Source organism: Pteropus alecto, unplaced genomic scaffold, assembly GCF_000325575.1.
Source record: "Pteropus alecto unplaced genomic scaffold, ASM32557v1 scaffold52, whole genome shotgun sequence".
In the NCBI taxonomy this organism is placed as follows: Eukaryota; Metazoa; Chordata; class Mammalia; order Chiroptera; family Pteropodidae; genus Pteropus; species Pteropus alecto.
This window is the reverse complement of record NW_006433941.1, coordinates 1,395,888-1,419,112: the sequence shown is the minus strand read 5'-3', so window position 1 is coordinate 1,419,112 and position 23,225 is coordinate 1,395,888. Positions and strand designations below refer to the sequence as shown.

The window sequence follows — 23,225 nt, the reverse complement described above, 5'->3', positions numbered from 1 at the left end:
TCTTTCCCCTGCCATATAAGTGCACCAGTACCTCTCTCTAGTTCACTCACTGGAAACCCATCACAAGGCCTTCTGTTTTTTAGGCATGCCAAGCTCCTTCTTGCCTCAGGATCCTTGTACTTCTGTTTCCTCTCCCTCTTTCCGTGGCTAGCTCTTTTCTCTTCTTCAGATCTCATCTTTCATATTACTTCTTAGGGAGAACTTCCCTGATCATTTCATCTGTAGTAGGCCCTCCTCAGTTACTCCCTTGCTCACATCAGCCTCTATTATCCTTCATATTTATCATGCTATGGCTCCTCACTGGAATATAATTTCCCTAACGGCAGGAGCCCTGACTGTTTCACTGCTATATTTTCAGGGTTACCTCTATGCCAGGTACAGAGTAGCATTTACTGGAGGAAGTAGAGGAAGGGTGGTGGCTAGCAGATTGCAGAATATCAAGTTGATGAGTTTGCATTTTATTTGGTTGGCAGTAGAGAGTCACTGACAGTCTAATGCAAAGAAGTGATCTATAACTGCAAGTTTAGCCTGGAAGCAAAGGGCAACATGATGCACCACAGGCAGAGAGTTATGAAGAGAAACAGTTTGAGAGGCTATACTATTAACCCACTGTGAATAAGGGTAGTAAAAGTCGGACCCAGGTATAAGGGGTATTTTGATGGGAAAAACTGTTAGGACTTGGTAAGTGTAAAAGGTAGGAAGATGAAACAAAATAGCAACAAAAGAGAATAAAAGGTAAGAAAAAGCACCTGGGTGATATGGAGAAGCTTGATAACATCGACAGAAATAAGGAAATTGGAGGAAAAGGTAACTAGCTGTCTAGTCTCAGGAAAATGTGCTGTTTCTGAGGAATCATTGGAAATTCAGGTAGGAATATACAGAAAGCAGATAAAACATGAAGCTGGAGCCCAAGAAGAGACTGGAGGTATAGGAGAGAGGCACAAAGCTCTGGAGTCACATGCCTACTGACGATGGCTAGGCCTGAGGGAATGAATGAGATCAACAATGAACAGTGAGTGCAGTGGAAAAGCAGTGTATAAAAAACATCAGTATTTTACAGTTGGAGGAAAAAGAAATAATGAAAGACAGACAAAGAATATTTGGAGACAAGAATCAGGAGGATGAGGTGTCATGGATGTCATACATGTGAGGGGCCACAGGAAGCAAGACCGGAAGGTACCACCACTGACATCAACAAGTAAATGCTAGAAAAACTGATTATTCCTCCTAATGGTCGCAAATTGGTTGGCGTGCCCTTCAATCTAGTTTCATTGGCAACATATAGAAACTCTTTATAGAATTCTACCTTATGGACAAGCCTTGTCCTTTATACCTAGGCCAGGCACAGGCTTCTTAATATTTCTATATTTCTTTTATTGGGTTTGATGACAATTTAAAAAGTTTAAGTGTCAACTTAAACATGAAGTTTTTAGAGAGCATGTATTTTGGCAAAAGGCTCCTTTCTTTAATTCAGTAGTCCCAAATATGGTGTTCATCTGAATCTCCTAGGGGACGATTTGCCTCCAGAAAAGAGGATAAGAGGTACAGGTTTAAGTAGATTGAAGAGTAAGGTCCAGTACTGAGAATATGGGTTTGGATAAAGATTACAAAAAAACAAGCAGAATATTAGCAGCTGAAGGCAAATAGAAGGCTGATCAGAAATCACAGAAACACACACATTCAGGAGAAAAGCAGGCTGGCTTAGGCTAGAAAGCATGCACTGTCCCTTCTCCCTTCCTCTTCTTTGAAGGCCCAGCCTGCGCTGGCCCACATATAGTACTACAAGTCAGAATGCAACAGTGTCATATAAGTACCACAGCAGCAAAAAAAACAAAACAAAACAAAACAAAAAACAAAACAAAACAAAACAAAAAAAACATGGACCCAGGGCAGCGATCCAAGACAGAACATTCCGAAAGAAACTTTTAGCTCTCTAATTCTCTAACGACATATGCCCGAAAGAAAACGCCACAGTGATTCCAAGCTTTGAAAACAGTAGTTGCACGAGCAATAAAAGGACATTTTACCCATGTTGGACATGAAAAGAACAGCTTCTCATAATAGTCTACTTAGCCATATGTGCACACATTTAGTGACCATCAAGAAAAGCACCATTTTTAGGGCAAACAAAAATTCTCCTAGGATACCCAAATAGTACCATTCTCTGAGTAATTTTTTTCATTTTTTATAGATATTACGCCATAAATCGCAGTCTTATGGACTGGCTGGTGTTCTACAATGAATCATGTTGTTTTGCACCATTCAAAGGCTCTCTAGAAGGGCTAGGTGACTCCTCGCATATTGCCCTATGTGTAGCGACTAGCTAGGACTGGAATAAAAGTCCCTAACAGCCAAGCTACTTCTCAGTTGTAACAGAAGAATGCTACTACCTAAGCAGGTTAATGGTGTCAATGGGAGAATTTGAGGGAAAAGAGACTGCAGAGTTTTCCCTCTCAAAATGAAGTAAATAAATTGCTTCTATTCATAGAGTAAATCAGTTGATATAATTCCTATTTTAAGGCCTTGAACCTTAAATCAAAAGTAGACTGCTTAAAAACAACTTTGGTGGTTAAAAGAGCATGGAAGATCCTTTCTCAATATATAATTAGCAACAGCTAGAGTCACCAAAATAAAGAACTACTTTAGATATCTCTGAATATCCAGATCAACATTTTGTATTGTGCTTTATAAACAAGAAAAATCAATTACTACCACAGTGGACAAGATAGTTTCATAATCATCAGACTGTCAAAATAAAAATGCTGCAAAAGGAAAATTCACTGTTTAAAATCAAAAAGGGCATGTAGTTACATGAAAGCAAAACTGGTAACTCAGAGGAGAAAGTATCTTGTTTTTCTTTTCATCCATCTTAGAGTCTAATGAATGATGAACAATAGAGAAAGCACACCGAATTTTTGACTAATGGGGTCAACCAATTAGTTGAAAAGAGACAGAAAGTGGTTAGCAAAAAAATGACAACAGGAAAAGGACTTCGCTTTAATAAGACATAATAATGACTAAATTTACAAACTAGAAATACTGTCTAATTTTAAAATGTACAAATTGTGAATGGTAGTATACATTAAAAATGATAGGGGCTATTATTATAGCAGAGGAAATTTGTAACACATTTCTAAAAAAGATCAAAAGCTAACAAAGAATGTATTTATACTTACTTTATCAAAGCAATTAATTTAAAGAAAGAGAAAGGCAAAGGATTGATAAATTGTACAAGTAAAATTGACCTAACCAATGTTCTCATACAGCACTGCCACAACTGTAATTAAACTTTTCATTGATTTCCTGGGATTCATTACATAGAATCATTTTGCAACAACAGGATCTCATTAAAAGTGAATGTAATATATTCTTTCATTAATAACACTTGAAATTATATTTTTATTTGGTAATCTCATATTCTGTCTCTTTACAAATAAACATAAAATCAATGCTGCCAACGAAGCATGACCCATCCAATAGAGGCTCAGAGGCACTGTTCTGCAGACCCAGGAATGACTCTGGAGACTCAAAGAAGAGTAATCTTCCCACCCCATTCCCATCCCCACTCTTGGGTGAGTGTCTAGCCAGTGAACTGCAAGCATTCCCACACAAAGATTCAGCAGCAGCCTGTGATGGTACTTAATGATAAAGGTAGTCCTGACTAATGTGCCTAAGCTTTGCACAACTTCAGCCTCACCAGTCAATCTCTAAACTATAGGCCTGACCTAAGACTGGCCAGGGCCACCTTCTTCCAGATCTCATCATTAACAAGATTAAAAAAATATGGTCTCTCGTCTGCCTGCTTTCTCCAGGGTGAAGTTCTTACATATGCTCTCTATAATTAAAAAATATATATATATTTTTTGAAATAGTCAAAATTAGGCATATTCCAACTGGCCTGGAAGAAAGCAAACATCCCTGATGTGAACTGCTGATGAGGGCCACGTGGCAAAGAACTATGGGCAGCCTCCAGGAGCAGAGTGTTCCACAGCTAACAGCTGGAAGGAAATCTACGACCTCAGTCCCAGAGAGGCACAGAAATAAATGCTGCCAAAAACCAGCTAGCCTGGAAGAGGACCCTGAGCCCCAGAGAACCAGAGCCTTGACCAACACATTGATTTTAGCCTGGTGAGACCTTAAGCAGAGGATCCAGCCAGGCCATGTCTGGATTTCTGACCTATATAGAAACTGTGAAATAATACTTTGTGTTATTTTAAACTGCTCTGTTTGCAGTAACTTGTAAGAGAAAACTCATATATAGTGTGACAAGGGTGGCATTTAAAAAAAAACTAGTCTATCAACACCACGGAGGGCAGACTGATTGGAAATGAGGAAAATGTACTCAAGAAACAACATAAATGCCACTGCAGAACAGTAGAAGGGAAGGGAGGCGGGCCTAGAAGGATGGCAACAGTGCCAAAAGAGGTGTAGATAAATGTTTTTGAAGGTGGGGACACTGGCCTTCATTACAGAATAATATAAGTGATCACAGTGTAGGAGCTAAGCACGATTCAGTAATTCAAAGAATAATAAAATCTTAAAAGGTCAAAGGGAACTTAGAGTCAACTAGTCTAATGTCTGTCCTGATTTAAGAATCCCTTCCACAATATTTCAGATGGATGCTATCTCTGAATCATGTGACAGGAAGTTATTTCTCCCTGGGCAACCCTTTCTGTATAAAAGAGCTCCAGCTGTTGGACAGTTCTCCCTCAAACCAAGTCAAATCAATTTTCTTGAAATATCTGCCTACAGATATAATTTCTGTCTTCTCAAGCAACAGTGAATCAACTTTCTCTTTTAGCACAACCTTTAAATCATGCAAATGCAACAATACGACAGTCTCTGCTTCTCCAAGCTAAGTGTCTCTAGTGACTAACCACTCTTGACTTCCACACTCTTGTCCATGCCAAGTGAAACCTTTTAGAGAAATACTAGTTTTTCACTATAACAAAAGCCCTTAGCACAGTGCCTAGCAAATAATAAGTGATGATTATTAAAATGTGGTTCCCAGAATTCTAGATGACATATTTCCTGGCCACTAAGTGCCTAAAGAAACTTCAAGAAACAAAACACTACATAAAAGTGCCACACATCTCTGTCTTATAATCTAAGTTACTTCTTTGTCGCTCCAGGGAAGTGACTGGAAAGCAGTTCTTTAATACATGTAGGCTAAAAATGACAATGATAAAAACCAAACTTGTATTTGTGAAGCACTTTACAACGCCACAGTGCTTTTACCTTTATTTAAAATCTCAGAAACACAGCACTTTGAAACAGGGTGTGGATACCTCAGAGATACGGGAAGGAAATGTGAAGACTTTCACTTATATTTGACTTTTTAATTCTTTCTTTAAAAGCACACATTTTGCATATCTTAAAATGAATATAATATGTTGCTGCAATAGTACATGAATTTTATTTACAAATAATTATACATTTTTGTGTTATGTAAAACATTTATGTACAAAGTATAAATATAAATATATGTGCACTTAAAACTTTTTTACTGATAAAATACATGACTAAACAACTTTGGAGAACCCTGCTCTAAAATAAAAAGCAAGAAAAGCAATGGTAGGTATTAACATCTGATTTTATATATGGAGATCCACATTCATATCAGTTATAGTGAACTCAATGTAGGATGTAATCAAGAGTCACATAGTTTATGCACAATATTTGGCTCTGTGCTTTACAGATATTCTTTAACAAGTACTCCAAAGATTTTCAGAAGAAGAAAATTCAACTAACTGAGGGGAAGACACACACACACAATCACCTAGCTGATTACAAAATCAAAAACCAAGCCAGTGAAGTGTTAACAACATTGTATGCCTGCATACAACCCATGATAATGTTTCTTATACCACAGGTTTCAAGGGGAATTGGCAATGAGTCATAGAAGAGGGAGCCACATATGGAGGGTGGGAAGAAGGAGCCTTGCTGCACATTCTACCGCTTCTGCATCAGAGGAGGCTTTACTTGCCACATGTTAAGCTGAGGCTTTTCAGGACTCAAAGTGCAAGTTTAGCCAGCTCCCTAGTTCTAACATCACAGTACACTTTCCAGAGCAGCAACCACTTGAATGGTTGTCTTCTCCAAAATGCAAGTTGTTTTTTTTTTAAAGCAGCTTTTTCGAGAATGAATTTTTTTAAAAAAAAGGTTCCATACTTTGAGAACCATAGGTCTCTGAGCATAAGCATAATGGAGGCACTTTATTTCTTTTCTGAAATAATCAATTAAAAATAACTATAAGAATTACATATAAAAAACTGGTCATCTACATCCTGCTTTTATCTGTCTTTTAATACCTCACTCTTTTTTAGCACTGGCCCCAAAAGAATTAAGTGAAAAACAAAACTCAAATAAATCATTGAGATAATTATCCACTAATAAAAGATCTGGCAGAAAGATTAAAACCACTGGCTAAATGAGTTTGAGATTCTCTATAGATTTTAAATTATCTTTGTGATCTATTATATCTCATTAGGATCCATATCTTTGATAGTGGATGCTATGCAATATTGTAATCTGAATCCTACAAAGCTGAGATGTATGCTCTTTAAGTCTTTTGTGTACAAAGCTGACAAGAGAATAGGCAGGTAATGAATTTGTATGTGATTTTGTTTATGTGTGTATCTGAGCAATGGAGTAAGTTTTTGTTAGTTGATCTCAAAGTTCAAAATTATATAACTTAATTAAGAGGCATATTATATTAAGTCTTTTCCAATTTTCAAATGAAGTGTTTTATACTTCATAGCTGTATTTATGATTCCCTCCTCTCTCTTCATTTCTATTAACACCTTAAGCTTCAAATGTTTCAATTTCTAATTTGAGTTTTTTAGGCTTCATGGCTTGGCAGCATTCTGTAAACTTCCTGACAGTCATCTTACTAATACACATATCAAAGAAGGTGGTAATTCTTATGCCTATTGTTAAGTTCAGATGAAAAGTCAATTGATGAGAGACAGGTATTTTTTTCCTCCACCACATTAAAGGATATCAATCAGAGGTAACTGATTACAAACCATAACCACTTCTGATTAAAAGATAAGACTTTTTATAGACATTTTTAATAACACAGCTGCAAAACTAAGAACTTATGGGGCCTTCCTGTTTTCCCCTTTTTTCATATAGTTAATAACCAAAGCTGGTGTGAAAAATCCTACAACCAAATTAAAACTCATAACTTCCGCATCACTGAGGGAGATCTTAAGATTGTTCTCTCGATTAGTTTTCCCATTGATATTAAGCTTTTCTACTTTGTAATCCTAGTTTTAGGTTTTTTTCCTTCTCAATAAAGAAGCATTTCTTCTCCATATACTTAATAAACAACATTTTACAACCTTTGTTAATAAGCTAAAAAAACTTTTCCATAAAACCAATGCCTATCAAACTCTTAAGAAGTAGAAACACATCTTTTGAAAAAAGGAACTCTCAGTTGTACAGTTTTCAGTAAAATAAGGAAGGCTTTTCTCAGTTCCATGTCCAAATTGTGTCATTGTCCAGAGAGCAGATAATCTAAGATATTTAAAATAATAAAGATTAATCATTCATTTAAAGTATTGTTCTGATTTGGACAGTATTCAGTATTTTCTATATTTGATTATTTTATACAACACATGTAACAGGTCAGTAAAATAGACCTACTCACTAGTCCTTTGTATCTGGATCTAAATGTATACATATATTAATGTATCATTATTTTCTTTTGCATTGAGAATTTTCATTTACTCCTGATAATTAAATAGTTATGCAATAATGTTGGCTATGTTATTATTCTAGGGATTCAAAAGAACTTTCTAGCAAGAAAAATCTTTTAGAAATATTTTTAAGATGAGCAACTGGAAGAACTCCCTGAATGATGTTGATGTCCCTTTAAGTGAAACTGAAAATCAATAATCATTTGCCAACCCTAATAGATGATTCATTGATAACATTTATGTTCACTACTCATCTGAAAAAAAATCTCTTGGAGTAAATCATTTAGAATAAATTGAAGTCAAGTCTTTGAGGATCTCTTTGAGCTTCAAAGGGTACAAATTTCACGAATTCAATAAACTTTTAGAGAAACACAGTAGGGCCATTTCAATCCCCCAGTTATGCTGAGTACAAAGTAAGGTAGCAGATTACAAAGTTCAGGACACAATAACAACAGGTGAAAGCGACACTGTAAAGGCACAGAGAAGAACTACAAAGCACAGCAGGCTAAAGTCATCTGGACAATACTTTTCAGTTACCACTAAACATTCAATTACTACAGTACAGTAAAACACAGCAGATCCTCGAATAAAGTCATTTCATTCAATATCATTTCCTTATTATGCTGATGAGAAATAAAAAAAAATTGAAATCCAGCAGGGGTCAATGTCAGTCTGGAGTTTGTACTTTTTCCCCAAGTCTGTGTGGTTTTCTTCGGGGACTTTAGTTTCTTCCAACATCCCAAAGCTGTGCACATGAGGTGAATTGTATCCAAATTGTCCCAGTCTGAGTAAGTGTGGGTATGAATGTGCCCTGCAAGGGTGTCCTGTCCAGGGTGGGTACCCACCTTGCGCCCTGAGCTGCAGGGACAGGCTCCAGCCACCACAACTTTGAAATGGAATAAGAGAGTTGCAAAATAACTATCTTACATTTTTTAATTAAAATTTTAATAAATATTTATTAGTATATCTAGTATGTATGCTTAAATGTATGTATAGCTCACATTTATTTCAATGTTTAATATTTAGAAGTGTTTTGGGCTTTCAGAAGTTTGATGATGTTTTTGTGGCCAGAAATATGCTATAGGAACTTAACTCTTATTTACTTCAATTAGCCTACAGTAAAATCGGTTTTGTTATATCATTTTGCTTGAAATCAGTTTCCAAAAACCTATTGATGACATTAAGTGAAGACTTACTGTAATTAATTATTTGTAAGTAAAAGGCTAATCTGTTCAAAATTCTGCAAATGGTGGTAACAGAGTTCATTTTACTTTTTTTCCACTGAGCTTCTATTTTCTGAGCACCTATTATGTGCGAGGCATGGACTAGGCAATAGGAATGCAACAGTCATCAAGAGAGATGTGGTCCCTGCCCTCTTGGTGCTCACATACTGGTAAAGACCCAGACAAGCAAACAGGCTTTACGACACAATCTATTAGCACTTCTGTGGATGAGGTCAAGGATGCTGTGAGGAATACATAAGGGTTTCCTAACCTAGGAGGCTTCCCAAACTGATGTCAAAAGTGAAGACCTAAAGATAAGTAGGAGTTAGCCTAGGGAACGGTAAAGAGGGTGAATAGTAAGTAAGTAAGTATGGAGGCAGAAGGCATAGTCAAGACAAAAGCCATAGGATGAGAGAGTGCTCCAGATAAACATTCACTCCCCCTACATATAAAATATCACAAAGTGTAAATACAGATCAAGATGTATCCTTGTATTTTTTTTTTTTTTTTACAAAATACTGATATGTTAGAATCCCTCTTTTCTTTCTTAGCTCCAAATTTACTATTGTCCCTTCTTATGATAGAAAAAATAAAGCTATTAAGTAAAAATTTTTTTTAGCACTTAAAGAGATAACCTTGTAATAGTCTTTTAAAATTCTCTTCTGTGTTTCATTCCTGAAATTTAATATATGAAATGCTATCATACTTTGGTTTAAACTAGAAACCAAGCTCTTGATAATACCCTAAAATGATAATTAGGCACACGGGCACATGTGCCTAATTATCATTTATCAACATGATCTGCAGAGTTGAAAAGCAATCCTTTGGTCCCCTCTAGAAATTCAGGTAACACATTCTCCATGAAGGAGGGGGATATGCTTGGACTTGCAAAATCTAAGAGGACTCCTAGTTGTCATGTTGATGGAACTATCTACTAATGGGAGATTGGGGGGAGAAGAAACAGGTAGAGGAGAGAAAAGGTAATGACAGGTGAGAATCTGATAAATTACATTAACAGGAAGTTCTAGAGTTCCCACTTAATGAGAACTCAACCTCTATTTTTTTTAGAAATGGGAAGCAATGTCCTTTGCTGAAACAGAAGAGTGGGTAGAGGAGAGGGTGCTGATTGAGTTCTCCAGATAAGAAGAGTTCCTCAAAGTTGTTCTGGAGACCATTTGTAATAGGGCCATCTATTAAAGTACAGATTCCTAGGCCCCATCCCAGACCTAGAATGAAGGAGTTTATGGACCTGAGGCTCAGAAATTTGCATTATAACAAGTACTCCAAGTATCTCAGATGACAAATAAAGTTTTAGAGCAACTATACACAGTGAAATTCTCTGGGTTGATGATGGAAACTGGGGTGAAGAAGAAAATTGAACAAGATGCCAAAGCCCTCAGTGATTACTGGAGTGAAACACAGAAGTCAGAGAGGAAAGTTTCACGGTGCCGCCTGGCTCATTTCCTTGTTTAGCTGATTTCACCAACAACCTAAACTTTTCAGTTCAGATGTATACGTGGGCTATTTGGCTTTCCTCTGTTGCACAGTTCTGTGCTAACAATTCCGCAATACAAACTAGGAGTCTCAAAATATGCATTTGATTATCAAGATGATAGGAAAAACTGCTGACAGATCAGTACACATATATAACCACTAAAGGAAAGTAAATGTCGAGTTGGCAAATCAGTTTTTATTTAAATACATTACATGTGAAGTGCATATGTGAGGCTATAGTCCCAGATCAGACTAAGGGGTGGTGTTTTATTTTCTTTGGAAAACTGGGTAGTGGACAGGTGGATAGTTTCATGTCCTCTTCCTAGAAGGGGATGCATTGTATAATGAGGTAGCCCCGTGGGTGCTATGAGGACACAGAGAAATTGGCTACTGATAGAGTTGACTCGGCTGGATTTTAGATGCTTCAGCTTTTAGAATGATACACATAAGAATTATGCCATACTTTATAGTCTCCTTTGAAGACTGAGGTAGCCATGTTGTAGACTACTGGCCAGTGAGGTATAAGAAGGTCCTATCAAGAGCTTTCCTTCCCAAATAAAAAGGCAAAGTCTTGTAAGGAGGTTTCTGCCTTTCCAATGTCCTTTCTTCATTCTTTCTGCCTGGAATAAAACATGATGATGGGGGAGTGGCAGCCATCTTGTGGCTTTTGTTCTCAAGACTACAAGACTACCCCCACCAAAAAACAAAAAAATGGAGAAATAAAAATAAAAAATCAGAGAAAAACCTACATCAGCAGTAAATTAAGTAGAAGATACTAAAATCCTCAAAAATATAGTAGAGATTACAAATATAGTAGAGATGACATTGAATTGAAGACAGCTGCTGAGAGCTGACTTATTACTTTCATTATTTAAATAGTAAAAAATTAGACTACTTAAATATCAACTAATAAGGAATTGGATAAACATGGGAAATAAAGACTATCTGACAGTATCCATTATTGCTTTCTGATGTGAAGAAGTAAGGAACAAGAAGAGGAGGCCAAGGTGGACCATGGGTGAGATGGGCCAATGCTCTGAAAAGTCCCTTTATCATCACAGCAGGCATGTTTAGACACAGTTGCATCACAGCTAGAGGGAGAGAAAAAGAGGTCGCACCAAAAGGAGAGCAGGGCCTTGCCTTGACATAACTCTCAAAGACAATGCAGAAACATTTCTCTGTACCCCAGCCCCATATAGCAAGCTACCTGCTAACACTAAGCCCTGGCACAGCAGGGTATACATCTAGCTCAGCAGAAAGTAGCATCAGAGAAAGGGCTGGGCATTGACATACTATATTGAGGAGCAGAGGCAGACTACACTAAAAATCAGACTTGGAAAGCAGTACACTGGCACTATGTGGTTTCAAAAACACAATAAAAATACATTGTAGAGAAAATGTTTCCTTGCTGGTAGATCCCTCCACATCTCCTTTAGGTTACAGGAATGTTACACCAATAATGTAAACTGATAGTCTCCATTTTTTAGCTTAAATTGCAAGAGAAGTCCAATAACATCAAGTTAAAAGTGTTAGGTGATGAAGAAAACGCCAACCATGTATTCATCCCACAATATATAATGAGCACCTGCTACGTGCCAGGCACTGCTTCAAGGCATAAAAATGTAAACAAACAATGCCCTGTCCTCACAGAATTTACATTCTTTTGGGTGACTTACTACTATCTGGAATACTCTTGTCTTCATTCAGAAGAATAAAGATGAAGAAGTAAAATGAGTCAATGTAAGACCTAAAAATGATTCTACAACATAAAAGAAAAAAAAATGGCATAGAAGAAAAAGAGGTTGAATGTACCTATAAAAAGATGTACCACAGAACTAGTAAACTATAAGCTCCTCATAAAGAGTAAGATCCATGTGGCAAGGGCTCATACTAAACCCACCCTACCTATCCCACTCATTGCACTCACCCCATTCTACCCATGTCAGTTAGAAGGGAACACTTGGGACGTAATAGGGACTCAATGAGTAACGGGTAGAATAAGTAGGGGAAAAAAATCATTAAACAAATAAAGTGGGTTAAGAAAAGTACACAGAAGCCAACACTGCCATAGTAAAACATTAAAAGTCATGAGAATAAAAAGTAGACAGTATAAAATCAAATCAGTGCTGTTCATAATACATCTCTCAGGATCCTTCAGAATGAAGTAAAAAATTATAGTGAGGAAAGCAGATGGAGAAAGTATAAGAGTGAGGCAAAAACAATGAAATAATTGCTATAACTATAAAAAAGGAGATAACCTGGTTGGCGACTTGAAAAAACTCAAAAAAGAATCAACTAAAAAAAACATTTTTTAAATATCTCCAAATTAATTTATCAGTAAATGTATATAATCTATTTAAAGAAAATGATAAAATTTGGGGCAAAAAAGACTTGAATAAATGAAGATAATGAATATGGTGAAGACCCTCAATTTATCCCCAAATTAATTTATAAAAATGTCGAAATTCCAATTAAAAAACTAATAGAAATACTTTGGGAGGGGGCTTGAGGTTTATCCAGGGATAGAGCTTCACAAATTCTTAAATGTGTATGACAGTAGACACTGGCTAATGACTTATTAAAACTGGGGCATATCTCCTCCACCTTATACCATTTTCTATAAGTAAAAAATTTAAATGCGAAATATAAAATTACAAAAATATAAAATTAAAAATATAAATATTTACAAAACTTTTATGTGGGATAAGTATAATACAAAAACCAAAAACCACAAGAAAAAATATTGATAGATTTGATTACATAAAATTAATACAAATCAAAATAATAAATGAAAACAAGAAGCTAACAACATATAAAGTATAAGACATTTATAGTAAGTATGTATCATGAGTTCAACTTCTTACTATATAAAGAACTCTTACAAACAATAAAGACAAACACTGAAGAAAACGGGCTATTCGCAAAAGAAATACAAATCACCAATCAACATATGGAAAATATAATACCTCATCAGCAGTTTTAAATACAGATTTAAAAACTCAAGTGTCATTTTTGCCCCTTAAATTGGTAGTTATTTAGAAAAATATATTACTATCTAGCATTCATTGGTGAAGGTAGGATAAGTTGCTTACTCTGGTGACAGCATAAATAGGAAAAACCTTTCTTAAGGGAGGTTTGTCAGTGAAAATCAAAAGCTTTAGGAGTATGCATATCCTTTGACCCAGCAAGGCCACATGTACACACTTATCCTAGGAAAATCACCATAGATTTAACTTAGAAGATAATAATTACTGTACTATTTATAATAATGATGAAAAACTGAAAATGATCTAAATGGAAGAGTGATAAATTATGGTATAAATATGTAATAGCATGCTACATACATACATTAAAAACGTAGTGTATTTCTAAGGACCTAACTTTCAAAATTAAATGTGTACAAGGACATGTGTGTGGTGATATTAAAAATTATTAGTTTTAATAGTAAAAAACTAAAGACTATCTAAATATTAATTATAAGGAAATGGTTCAATAAATTCAATGTATCCATGCCATGGAATACTAGCCAACGTTAAAAAAAAAAGGTCATTTCAGTTATACTGATGAGGAAGCATGTCTATTTAGAGAAGAAAAGAAATAACTAAACAAAATGTATATTATGATCCCATTTTTATAAAACACAACAGAAACTATATATGTGTTAATATAATAGAATATAATGTAATATAATATAATAAATATAATAATAATTAACCTTTTGTGAACCTTTACTCTATGCTAGGTTCAGTATTAAATTATTTACCTGAAACTGAGGCTTAGAGATTTGAAAAAATGTGCCAATCATCACAAAATAATAAATGGTAGACCAGAGACTCCAACTCTGCCAGTCTCACTCCAGAGGCTATGCTATTAATGTTAACGTTTCAACACAGACTGCAAAGAAAAAGGTTGAAAAACTGTATACAAAACATTGGTTACTGCATGCCTATAGGAGACTTTTTGTAGATTATGTGTTTTCGAAGAAAATACTACTTTTAACATTTTTTAAAGTCACCAAAAACAAGGTAAATATATTAACACAGAGATGCACAAAATAATTTTTTAAAATTACAGAAAGTATTTACACTATATCTTACATTTGTTTAAGAAGCAAAAATATATGAATAGAATGTAAAAAAAAATTCTAGAATACAGCAAAATTATCAAAATGGTTATTATTTTGAGAAGGTGGAATTATTGGGAGATTCTAATCTTCCCACTTTTACTTATCTGTATTTTCCATTTTTCCTAAACACTTAATAATAAAAATACCACTTTAGCATTTAATAAAAATATAATTATTAAGGTAATTATTTCAAAATATAAATTAAATTCAAGAGATTATAATTGTACTCAATATTTTATGAAAATGTGGAAAATCTCTTATGGATTATCCAATAGCTAAAGACTGCAGTACACTCAAAACTATACAAGTGATCTAATATAAATAGTATCCTCTATTCTTTTTTTTTTTTTTTTTTTTAATATAAAGCAATATTCTAGGCCCTAGGGGAGAAAAATCTATACATTGATAGACTGTAGTTTATATCAGTTCCATCAACAGCATAATCTATTGGTTCCAATAAACAATTTATTTTAGTGTTCTGGTCTCAGAAAATGTGTTGTAGCTTTTCAGCACAGATGTTATTCAGGAAAAAAAATTCTGCTTTTTATTGATCTATATTAAGTATAAACTCAGTTAAGTCACCAAAGCCTCTTATGATCCTAATCCAAATAAAATTTCTTTACCCCAGTGTGTTCCTTGCAACAAACTCTAAAAACACATTGTAAATAGCTCAGTTGGCAAGGGAAACTCAAGGGATACATATTATTATTTCTTTATAAACTCAGTCTTACTTCCTTTCATAGAAGAAAAATCTTTAAATGGCATTAGCACCAGCAAACATTTGGCCCAGATCCTGGCATAAATGCCAAGGCATCAATCAGGTTGCTGCCATGCTACTGTCCTACGAATGACCACTATATGGCCCTTCACTTTTTTATGGTTAATTTTCCTCAGTGTATCACAGCTGTAAACAAAAAGAGGCCAAGAAAGACAGATTAGTTCTATAAAAGTGATCACTGACTTCCAGATATTTCTACTACAGCTATCATTAGCTATAAATGAATTGCCCAAGATATTAAGAGTCCAAAAGAAATCAATTGATAGAGGAAAAAAACTCTGCTGACTCTAAGACATGTGTAAATTCAAGTAATAAACTAAATAGGAAGGGAAAGGTCAAATAAGAGGGTAGGGGTCACCCGAAGGGTGCTGCCTCTTTAAATGGAATAAGCAGAAGGATATGACTTTAATTCAATTAACTCAACCAGAAACCCGGGGCATGTAATATATAAAATGATACTAGGAGAAATTTACTGCCCCAGGACTTTTCCATCTGTGGCTACAGAGGAGCTGCTGCTCCCTTTCTTCTCGGTGCATCTTGCTTTTGCATAGCTCTCTTGTGTGGTCCAAGATCCTGTCCAGCTGGTTTTTTCTGCTGTCTGGTAGAGAGGACTGCTCTGGCACTCACTAGGTGACCTCTCCCATATCCAGCCAGACCACTGGGCCTGGGACCATATTCTGCCTACACAACACCTACTTCACTTTCTCAAAGGGTGGTCCAGGACCACCTAGCATCATATCATCTGGCATGTTTGTCAAAAATGCAGATCTCTGGGTCCTATTTCAGGGCTATGGGATCTGAATCTTGGGACAGCAGCCAGGAAGCATCATTTGAACACACATGTTGTGTATGCTCCTTTGCACATTGACATATGAGAACCAATGAGTTGATGAGCACCATACCACATAGCATGTATTATTAAGCGAGTAATTTAATCATTGTTTTAGCTTTTAGACACTATGTTTTAAATATCAAACCCTGCATCTGAAATGTCTATTCAGATATACTACAATATAAGGTATATGAAATGGAAAATGATATAATAGCAAGTATGAAGAAAAGGAAGATAGGCCAAAAAAAAAAATAAAATCCTAAACTAGTTATCATAAAGATAACTAAAGAAATAAGTATTGTGGGAATAAACCCTAAGAAATTATTTTAAATTATTTAAAGTAGCTCTTTCAAGACTTTAAGGAGAGGAAATATTATTATTCCCTGATTTGGCAGTCAGTAAACACTGACTTCCTAACTGCCAAATAAAATAACTTTCTAGCTAGGCATCTTAGACCTCTAGCATCTGAAAGTATTGATCACTTCCTCTATGGACCATGTCTTTTCTTCTGGCTTCTGTGACAAAGTCCTTCCCTATTTTCCTTTCTCTGACTATGTATTTCCTTGCGACCCCATTATACACTTTACCCAGTTCTAAAAGTGGATATACCCTGAAGTCCTGTCTTTGGCCTTCTGCTATTTACTCTACACACTGACTTTTGGCAACCTCGATAACTACCATGGCTCATGGCCAACTCCATGTTGAAGACTTCTCATTCTTCCAGCCCAGTGTTCTATCTGAGACGCTGTTTTTCACACCCAACTGTCCATTGGTCCTCTTCACTACATATGCCAGTGACAACTCAAATTCCATGTGTCCAAAACTGAACTCATCATCTTCTCCACACAGTTTCTTCCTTTAGTGGTCACATTCTTAAGTCTCTACACCATCATTCACTCAGTCTTCCCTATCAGAAATCTGAAAGTTTTTCTAGAGCAGGGGTAGCAAACTCAAATATCTGTGAGGGCACCCAGGTAACAAATTTATTTTTTATTTAAGTATATATCGCTTAATGTAGTCACTTCTATGTAGTTTGCAAATGTTAATTTATTTAATACTCAGAACAACCCTCTGAAGTATTATTATCAGCCCTAATTTATAGATGAGTAAACTAAGGTACAGATTATAGAACTTGCTCAAGGTCACTCAGCTAGTAAGAGTCAGAATTTGAAGGTAGAGATTCTGGCCCAGGGGTCATACACTATGTTCTTTCAGAGAACTGGATAGAGTATAGGCTAATAAGGAGTATAGGGCCCAGAAAACCAGAGAATGCTTGCTTTATCTAACGGCAGTCAAGATCTTTGCAACTCCGGGCCCCAAACTTTTTATTTCATGTCTCCTCAGCACTCTACCACATCTATGGTTCTGTTAATTTTATTTCCTTAATATTTCCTATCTCTCCCCTGCTCCGTCCTCTGTTCTCCTTCCCCTCCACAGCCTTAGTTCAGCCCCAAGTCATTTCTCAATTGGCTACCACCGATTTATTTGCCATTATTCTTGCTTCTCACTAGTCCATACTATACAGCTGGGGCCAGTAAATGTTTTCTATAAAGAGCCAAATAAAAAATATTCAGGCTTTCTGCCATAATTACTCAACTCTGCCAAAGTTGTACAATATCAGTATAGAACAAATGGGCATGGCAGTGTTACAGTAAAAGCTTTATTTAAAAAACAGGCGACTCTTGCTCAATAGTTATACTACCACAGTTTTCCTAGTTAACACTACTTCTTATATTGAAATATATTCTACATGGTCCCAAAACCTGAGAGAATATAATAAATATATTCAAGTACCAAACAAACAAACAAACAAACCATGAATGAATGTTTTCTTTTTTATCTATAAGGTGGCAAAAAAAAAAAAAAACAAACCTAATAAATTTGAATGAATGTTAAGAAATCTCAACAGGGGAAAATAAAACAAAAAACGAAATATACGTATGGTGGATGAAATGGTAATTTACAAAGAGCTCTAAAGAATCAATAAGAAATGACCGAGGATATAAGAAGTAAATAGTAAAAGGAAAACTACAAATGACCAAAATAGAGAAAAAGATGCTTAAAAAATAAAAATAAAAACTTAAAAAATAAAAACACACACAAAAATCTTTTTCAATTAGCAAATAGGTAAAACTGGTAAACATTGCTATGCACAAGCACAGAATATGGAAGGAATCAGATTCCCATATGCTATTGGAAGGAATGTAAATTATACTATCTTTTTGGGAACAAACTGGTTAATCTATCAAAATTATTGTGTTTAAAGCTAGCAATTACATTTGTAAACACTTAGATAGACTCATAAGTGTACAACAACTTATGTACATAAAAGTTAATCACAGAATTACTTTTAATTGAAAAAAACTGGAAACACCCTAACTGTGCATCTGCAGTGGTTTGGTTAAGTAAATAACGGCAGTTCCATATACTGGTATAGTATGCAATGAAATATTGTCAGCGAAAACTATACTGTTAAGAGAAAATGGCAAGTTGTAGAACTGCTGTGTGTATGTGTGAAAAATGATCCTATTTCTATTAAAATGTAAAACCATAACTATTTATATCTGCATATTTGTATATATATAGAAGGTCACATTTTTAGCAGATTTTATCTAGAATGGATGAAAAAAGTACCTTTTCAGTTTACAATATACTTCTGTATTGTTTGAATTTCCTTTTCTTAAAATAAGTTTATATTAATTTAGTAGCATTTAAAAGCAACTTAAAAGATAAATAAATAAAACAAAGTGATGATGTTCCCCTAAAGAACCTTCCAGGACTTTCCACTGGCTGGGGTATCACAGCCAAACTCTTTAGCATAAAATACATGCCAAAATAAAATGGCCCTGCTTAACTCTTCAACCCCAGCAAGTGCCTCTACGTAACACTCAAGTCATACTGCATTACTCAGGCACACTACAGTTTTCTGAATGTGCCTGGGTATCTGCTTACACTCCATGCCTTTTCTGCTTAGTAAAGACTCATTCACTTCAACCCCCATGACAGGCAGAAACAACACTTCCTTCTCTGGGTCCCCACTCTGCCTTATGTACATACACATCTCTTATGGTACCTATAACATTAATTTCTCTAATGATAGATATAGCAATAATAGTCATATTAATAACAGCTAATTAAGTGCATACTAGGTGATGGGCAGACAGGTGTTTTATATGCATTATCTCTAAGGTACTCTAAGGTTAAGAAATTGCTCAAGATCACATAGGTATTAAAAAAGAGCTATAGGTTTGAAACAGAAATGTATCTGACCACAGCTGTTTATTATTTTATATGTGTATGCGTATAAAAAGTACGAAAGTACCAAAAATCTCCCCATTAGACTATCAAATTCTTAAGGACAGAAATCATGTGTGAGTTATCTCTGTATCTCTAGCATCCAGCACAAAGGGGTATGCATAAACACCCAATAAATATTGAAGGCAGGTAGTCTCATCATCTCGTTCCACCCAGCACACGATGCATGGATCCCCTCTTCAACTTCTATCAAAGATGATGATGATCTGTTTCTACTTGGATAGTTCCAATGACAAGAACCACTGCCTTATGAGGCAACCCATTTCACATCTAAATAATTTTCCTAAGAACTCTCATTCATACTGAGAGAATCTGCCACCCTGTTAGCAAATGCAATCTCTGTTCTGCCTTCTAAACTATAAATAAGCAGCACTGTTCCTTTAAGTCGATGGAGCTATGATGTTTGAAGATTGTTAACCATGTCTTCATTTGCCTTTCATTCACTATCTTTCTCCCCGCTCCCTTCTCTTTTCTAAGCAAACAATCTCATTCCCCAAGTGATAGAGTTTCTTATCCCCTTCTCCTTGTGGTTACTCTCCTAGAAGACTTCAATCCATCAATTCCCTCTCCAAAGCAAGTCTCTACCTAGTAAGAAGCATTGTACCCAGATATCAAAAGTACTCAACAAGTATACAGCATGATTTCTGCCCTCAAAATCTTAGGAAAATATAACATACATTAAAGACAATCAGGTGTTTACCTGTAATTATTTGAAAACTACCCTTGAGGTCTCCCACATGCCAGGCACACTGCTGGGTACTTTAAAACAGCAGTCCCCAACTTTTTCGGCTTCAGGGACCTGTGCTCCTATGAGAATTTAATGCCTGATGATCTGAAGTGGAGCTGAGGGAATGCTAGCGCTAAGGAGCAGCTGCAAATACAGATGAAGCTTCGCTAGCTTGCCCACTACTCACCTCCTACTGTGCAGCCTGGTTCTCAACATGCCACGGACTGATACTGGTCCACGGCACAGAGGTTGGGGACCCCTTCTTTAAAAGCATTATGTGATTACATTCTTAAAATGATTTATTATTATTCCTACTTTATGGATGAGTAAATTGTCTCAACAAAGTCAAGGAACTGCCCAAATTCTCACTGGCTAGTCAAGATCATAACCAGGATCTGAACTCAAGTCTGCTTGACTTCAAAGCCATATTCTGGGTTTTGAAAAGAGAGAGTTCGGTCAAGAACAGGCAAGAGAAGGCTTCACGGAGAAGCCTTGAAAGGATCTGACTAAATATGAGAGGCAGACTGGTCGGTGGAGGAAAGAGTATGGTAAAGTGGAAGGGGTCAGGGAAGGAAGAAAAAATGTATGTTTCTGGGAAGAGTCTAACCATTTCCAATTACAATGTACCTTTAAAATCAGGCAGAGTTAAGGCAGGAGGCAATACAGAGGAACTGTAGACTCTTGAGTAGGTTAGTAATATATGAAAACAACTTTTATAAAAGTTAGTCTGGTAGCCCTATGCAGTATAAGTTGCAGTGGGAGGAGAATGAAGGCAGAGAGAACAGTTAGGAGCTGCTGCAATAACCAAATACCTCATATGTTTTGGACCTGACCTAGGATAGTAGCTTCAGAAATGGAGATAAGAAATCATATAGGCATTACAAAAGATTCTGCTGGTAATAGCTGGATGTTAGACTGAAGATGAAGGGTAGAGGAGAAAGCAAAGACTGATTCTAAGATTTCTCATCTGGGGGAAGTAAAGAATGCTAGTATTATTGACAGAAATGAGACAATCAAAGAGGAGAACCAATCTGCAAAGTGAGCAGGAGACATGTAAGTTGATGTGTTAAATGATGGCGCACACAAAGAAAGAAGCTTCTGCTGATAAGAGAGGTCACATCTGATGCCTACAGACTGAGAGGCCTTGTTTTTTGGGTGACATACTAAAATCACACCTTGTTTATAGTCATTCGTAACACATCAACAACACCCAAACCAGTTGTGTAAATTCTGTCATTTATACAATCTAAACATAACTTCTTTAGAAATATGATTCCTTGCTCAGCTATCAGAAAACATTAAGACATAATTTCAAGACCACCTGAAATCAGTCTCCGTGTTTTAGAGTCACACTGTAAGTTTTACTATCATTCTTTATCAAATTCCTATCTCTATGTGTTCTCCCCTTCTAAAGATTTTCTATAAGTGAGTTTAAGTGAGTTTGATCACTGAGGAAAGAAGTTTTCTGGTTTACCTCCTTTCACCACGGATTTCAGACTTAACTCTCTTGAAAAACAAACAAACAAAAAGAAACCACTCTTGTTCTGACCTTCTCTACTCTCAAAAGCCTCTCTGTCTCATCTGTTTAATTCTTGATTTTGACTCAATAACATTATTTCCCACTTTCTGTCCTCAAAGAGTACCTGGTATAACTTTATCACTTACTCATTTCTTTTCCTTATTCTCATCCAGGAAGAAAAGGAGAGACCAGGTTTCCATCTGCAGAATGATCCAGAACATGTATTCTAAACAGGGTTAGCCCAGAATAAACTATTTCTACGTTTAGCTACGAGTTGGGATGATAATAACAAAGCTTTGCCTGACTCACAGGATGGTTGTAACAACCAAATGACATAATTCGGGGTTAATACCCAAATGCATGCAATAAAAATTGGTGCAGTTTGCTACAATTAGGCAAAAAATCTGGTTCTAAACTTCCTTTCAGAGAAGTGCTCAAAATCCCTCCACACTTGGGGCAATCCCAGACCTCTACAAAAGCAAAACATAGCAGTGAGCCGGGAGTCCCAGTGGCCACTGTGAGTTCACTGCATACCAAGCACAGCAGTGCAGTCAGTTCTGCCTGCAGAACTCAGACAGAACTCATTATCTTACTGCATCTTTAAAGGACAATAGGTGTAAAAACACAAAAGACAAGGATGTAAGCAGGATAAGTATTCTACTTTAATTGCAAATAAAAGAAAATCCTTTTAGTACAATACATTCAGTACAATGCTATTTACAATTCTGAGTAAATAGAATTCAGAAAACTTGATTTTGGATTCCAACTAAATTGAAGAGAAGAAAAATACTAAGAAAGGATCTGCAGTTTAAAAATATTCCTTTTGGGGCAGTAAATAAAATTAGCTTTTTGTTTAACTAAAAACAAAGTTTCAAGTAAGAATCTAACTATACCAGAAAAACAAAGTACCTGTGAGCTTGATTTTGGATAGTCGAGCCAAAATTCCTGGCAAATCGTCCACATGCAGCTTCATCTCTTTCCACTGCTTTTCATCTTTTGTCTCTTTTCCCACTTCTATTGAGCCTTGAATTACTGAGGCAGATTCTAGTTCTATCAATTCCTTTTCACTTGGCTTTCTGGACAAAGATAGGCTGGAGGGTGAAAAAGGTTTCATCTCATATATTTCTGCTTTGGCTTGACCCGAAGATGTTTTTTCAAGGAAAGGAGATGCCACTGGTTCTGGCTTTGGTTTTACTTGCTGGCTGAGACTTCTGTTCAGTTGCGTGACATACTAAATTTAAAAACTACATATTACTATACAAAACCCAAAATGCTCTTAAATGGTTGTTACACCTTCTATCAGTCCAACTTTTATGGTACTTAAAAGATTTTCCTATAACTTTATAAATACATGGTAAATTAACCAATATTAGAGTGTTTGGTAAAATGGAAATCACTAGACTAAGAGATATGAAGAATACAATTAATGCCTTGGCACTGGTTTTCAAATTCAATGGTTCAGAAAATTCTAGAAATTTAAATTCCTTGAAGGAAAAATAAACTTATTT

At 35.8% G+C, this 23,225-nt stretch overlaps 1 protein-coding gene across 2 annotated transcripts in view; it reads right to left on the bottom strand.

The window, feature by feature from the left end:
• The window catches only part of LOC102889718 (protoheme IX farnesyltransferase, mitochondrial), a 119,342-nt gene that overhangs the window by 89,214 nt on the left and 6,903 nt on the right, over positions 1 to 23,225 (bottom strand). For both annotated transcript variants that reach the window (XM_025044350.1, XM_025044351.1), the window contains exon 3: positions 22,627 to 22,948. In XM_025044350.1, coding sequence (XP_024900118.1) covers positions 22,627 to 22,948 — 322 coding nt within the window. The remainder of the gene's footprint in view (positions 1 to 22,626; positions 22,949 to 23,225) is intronic.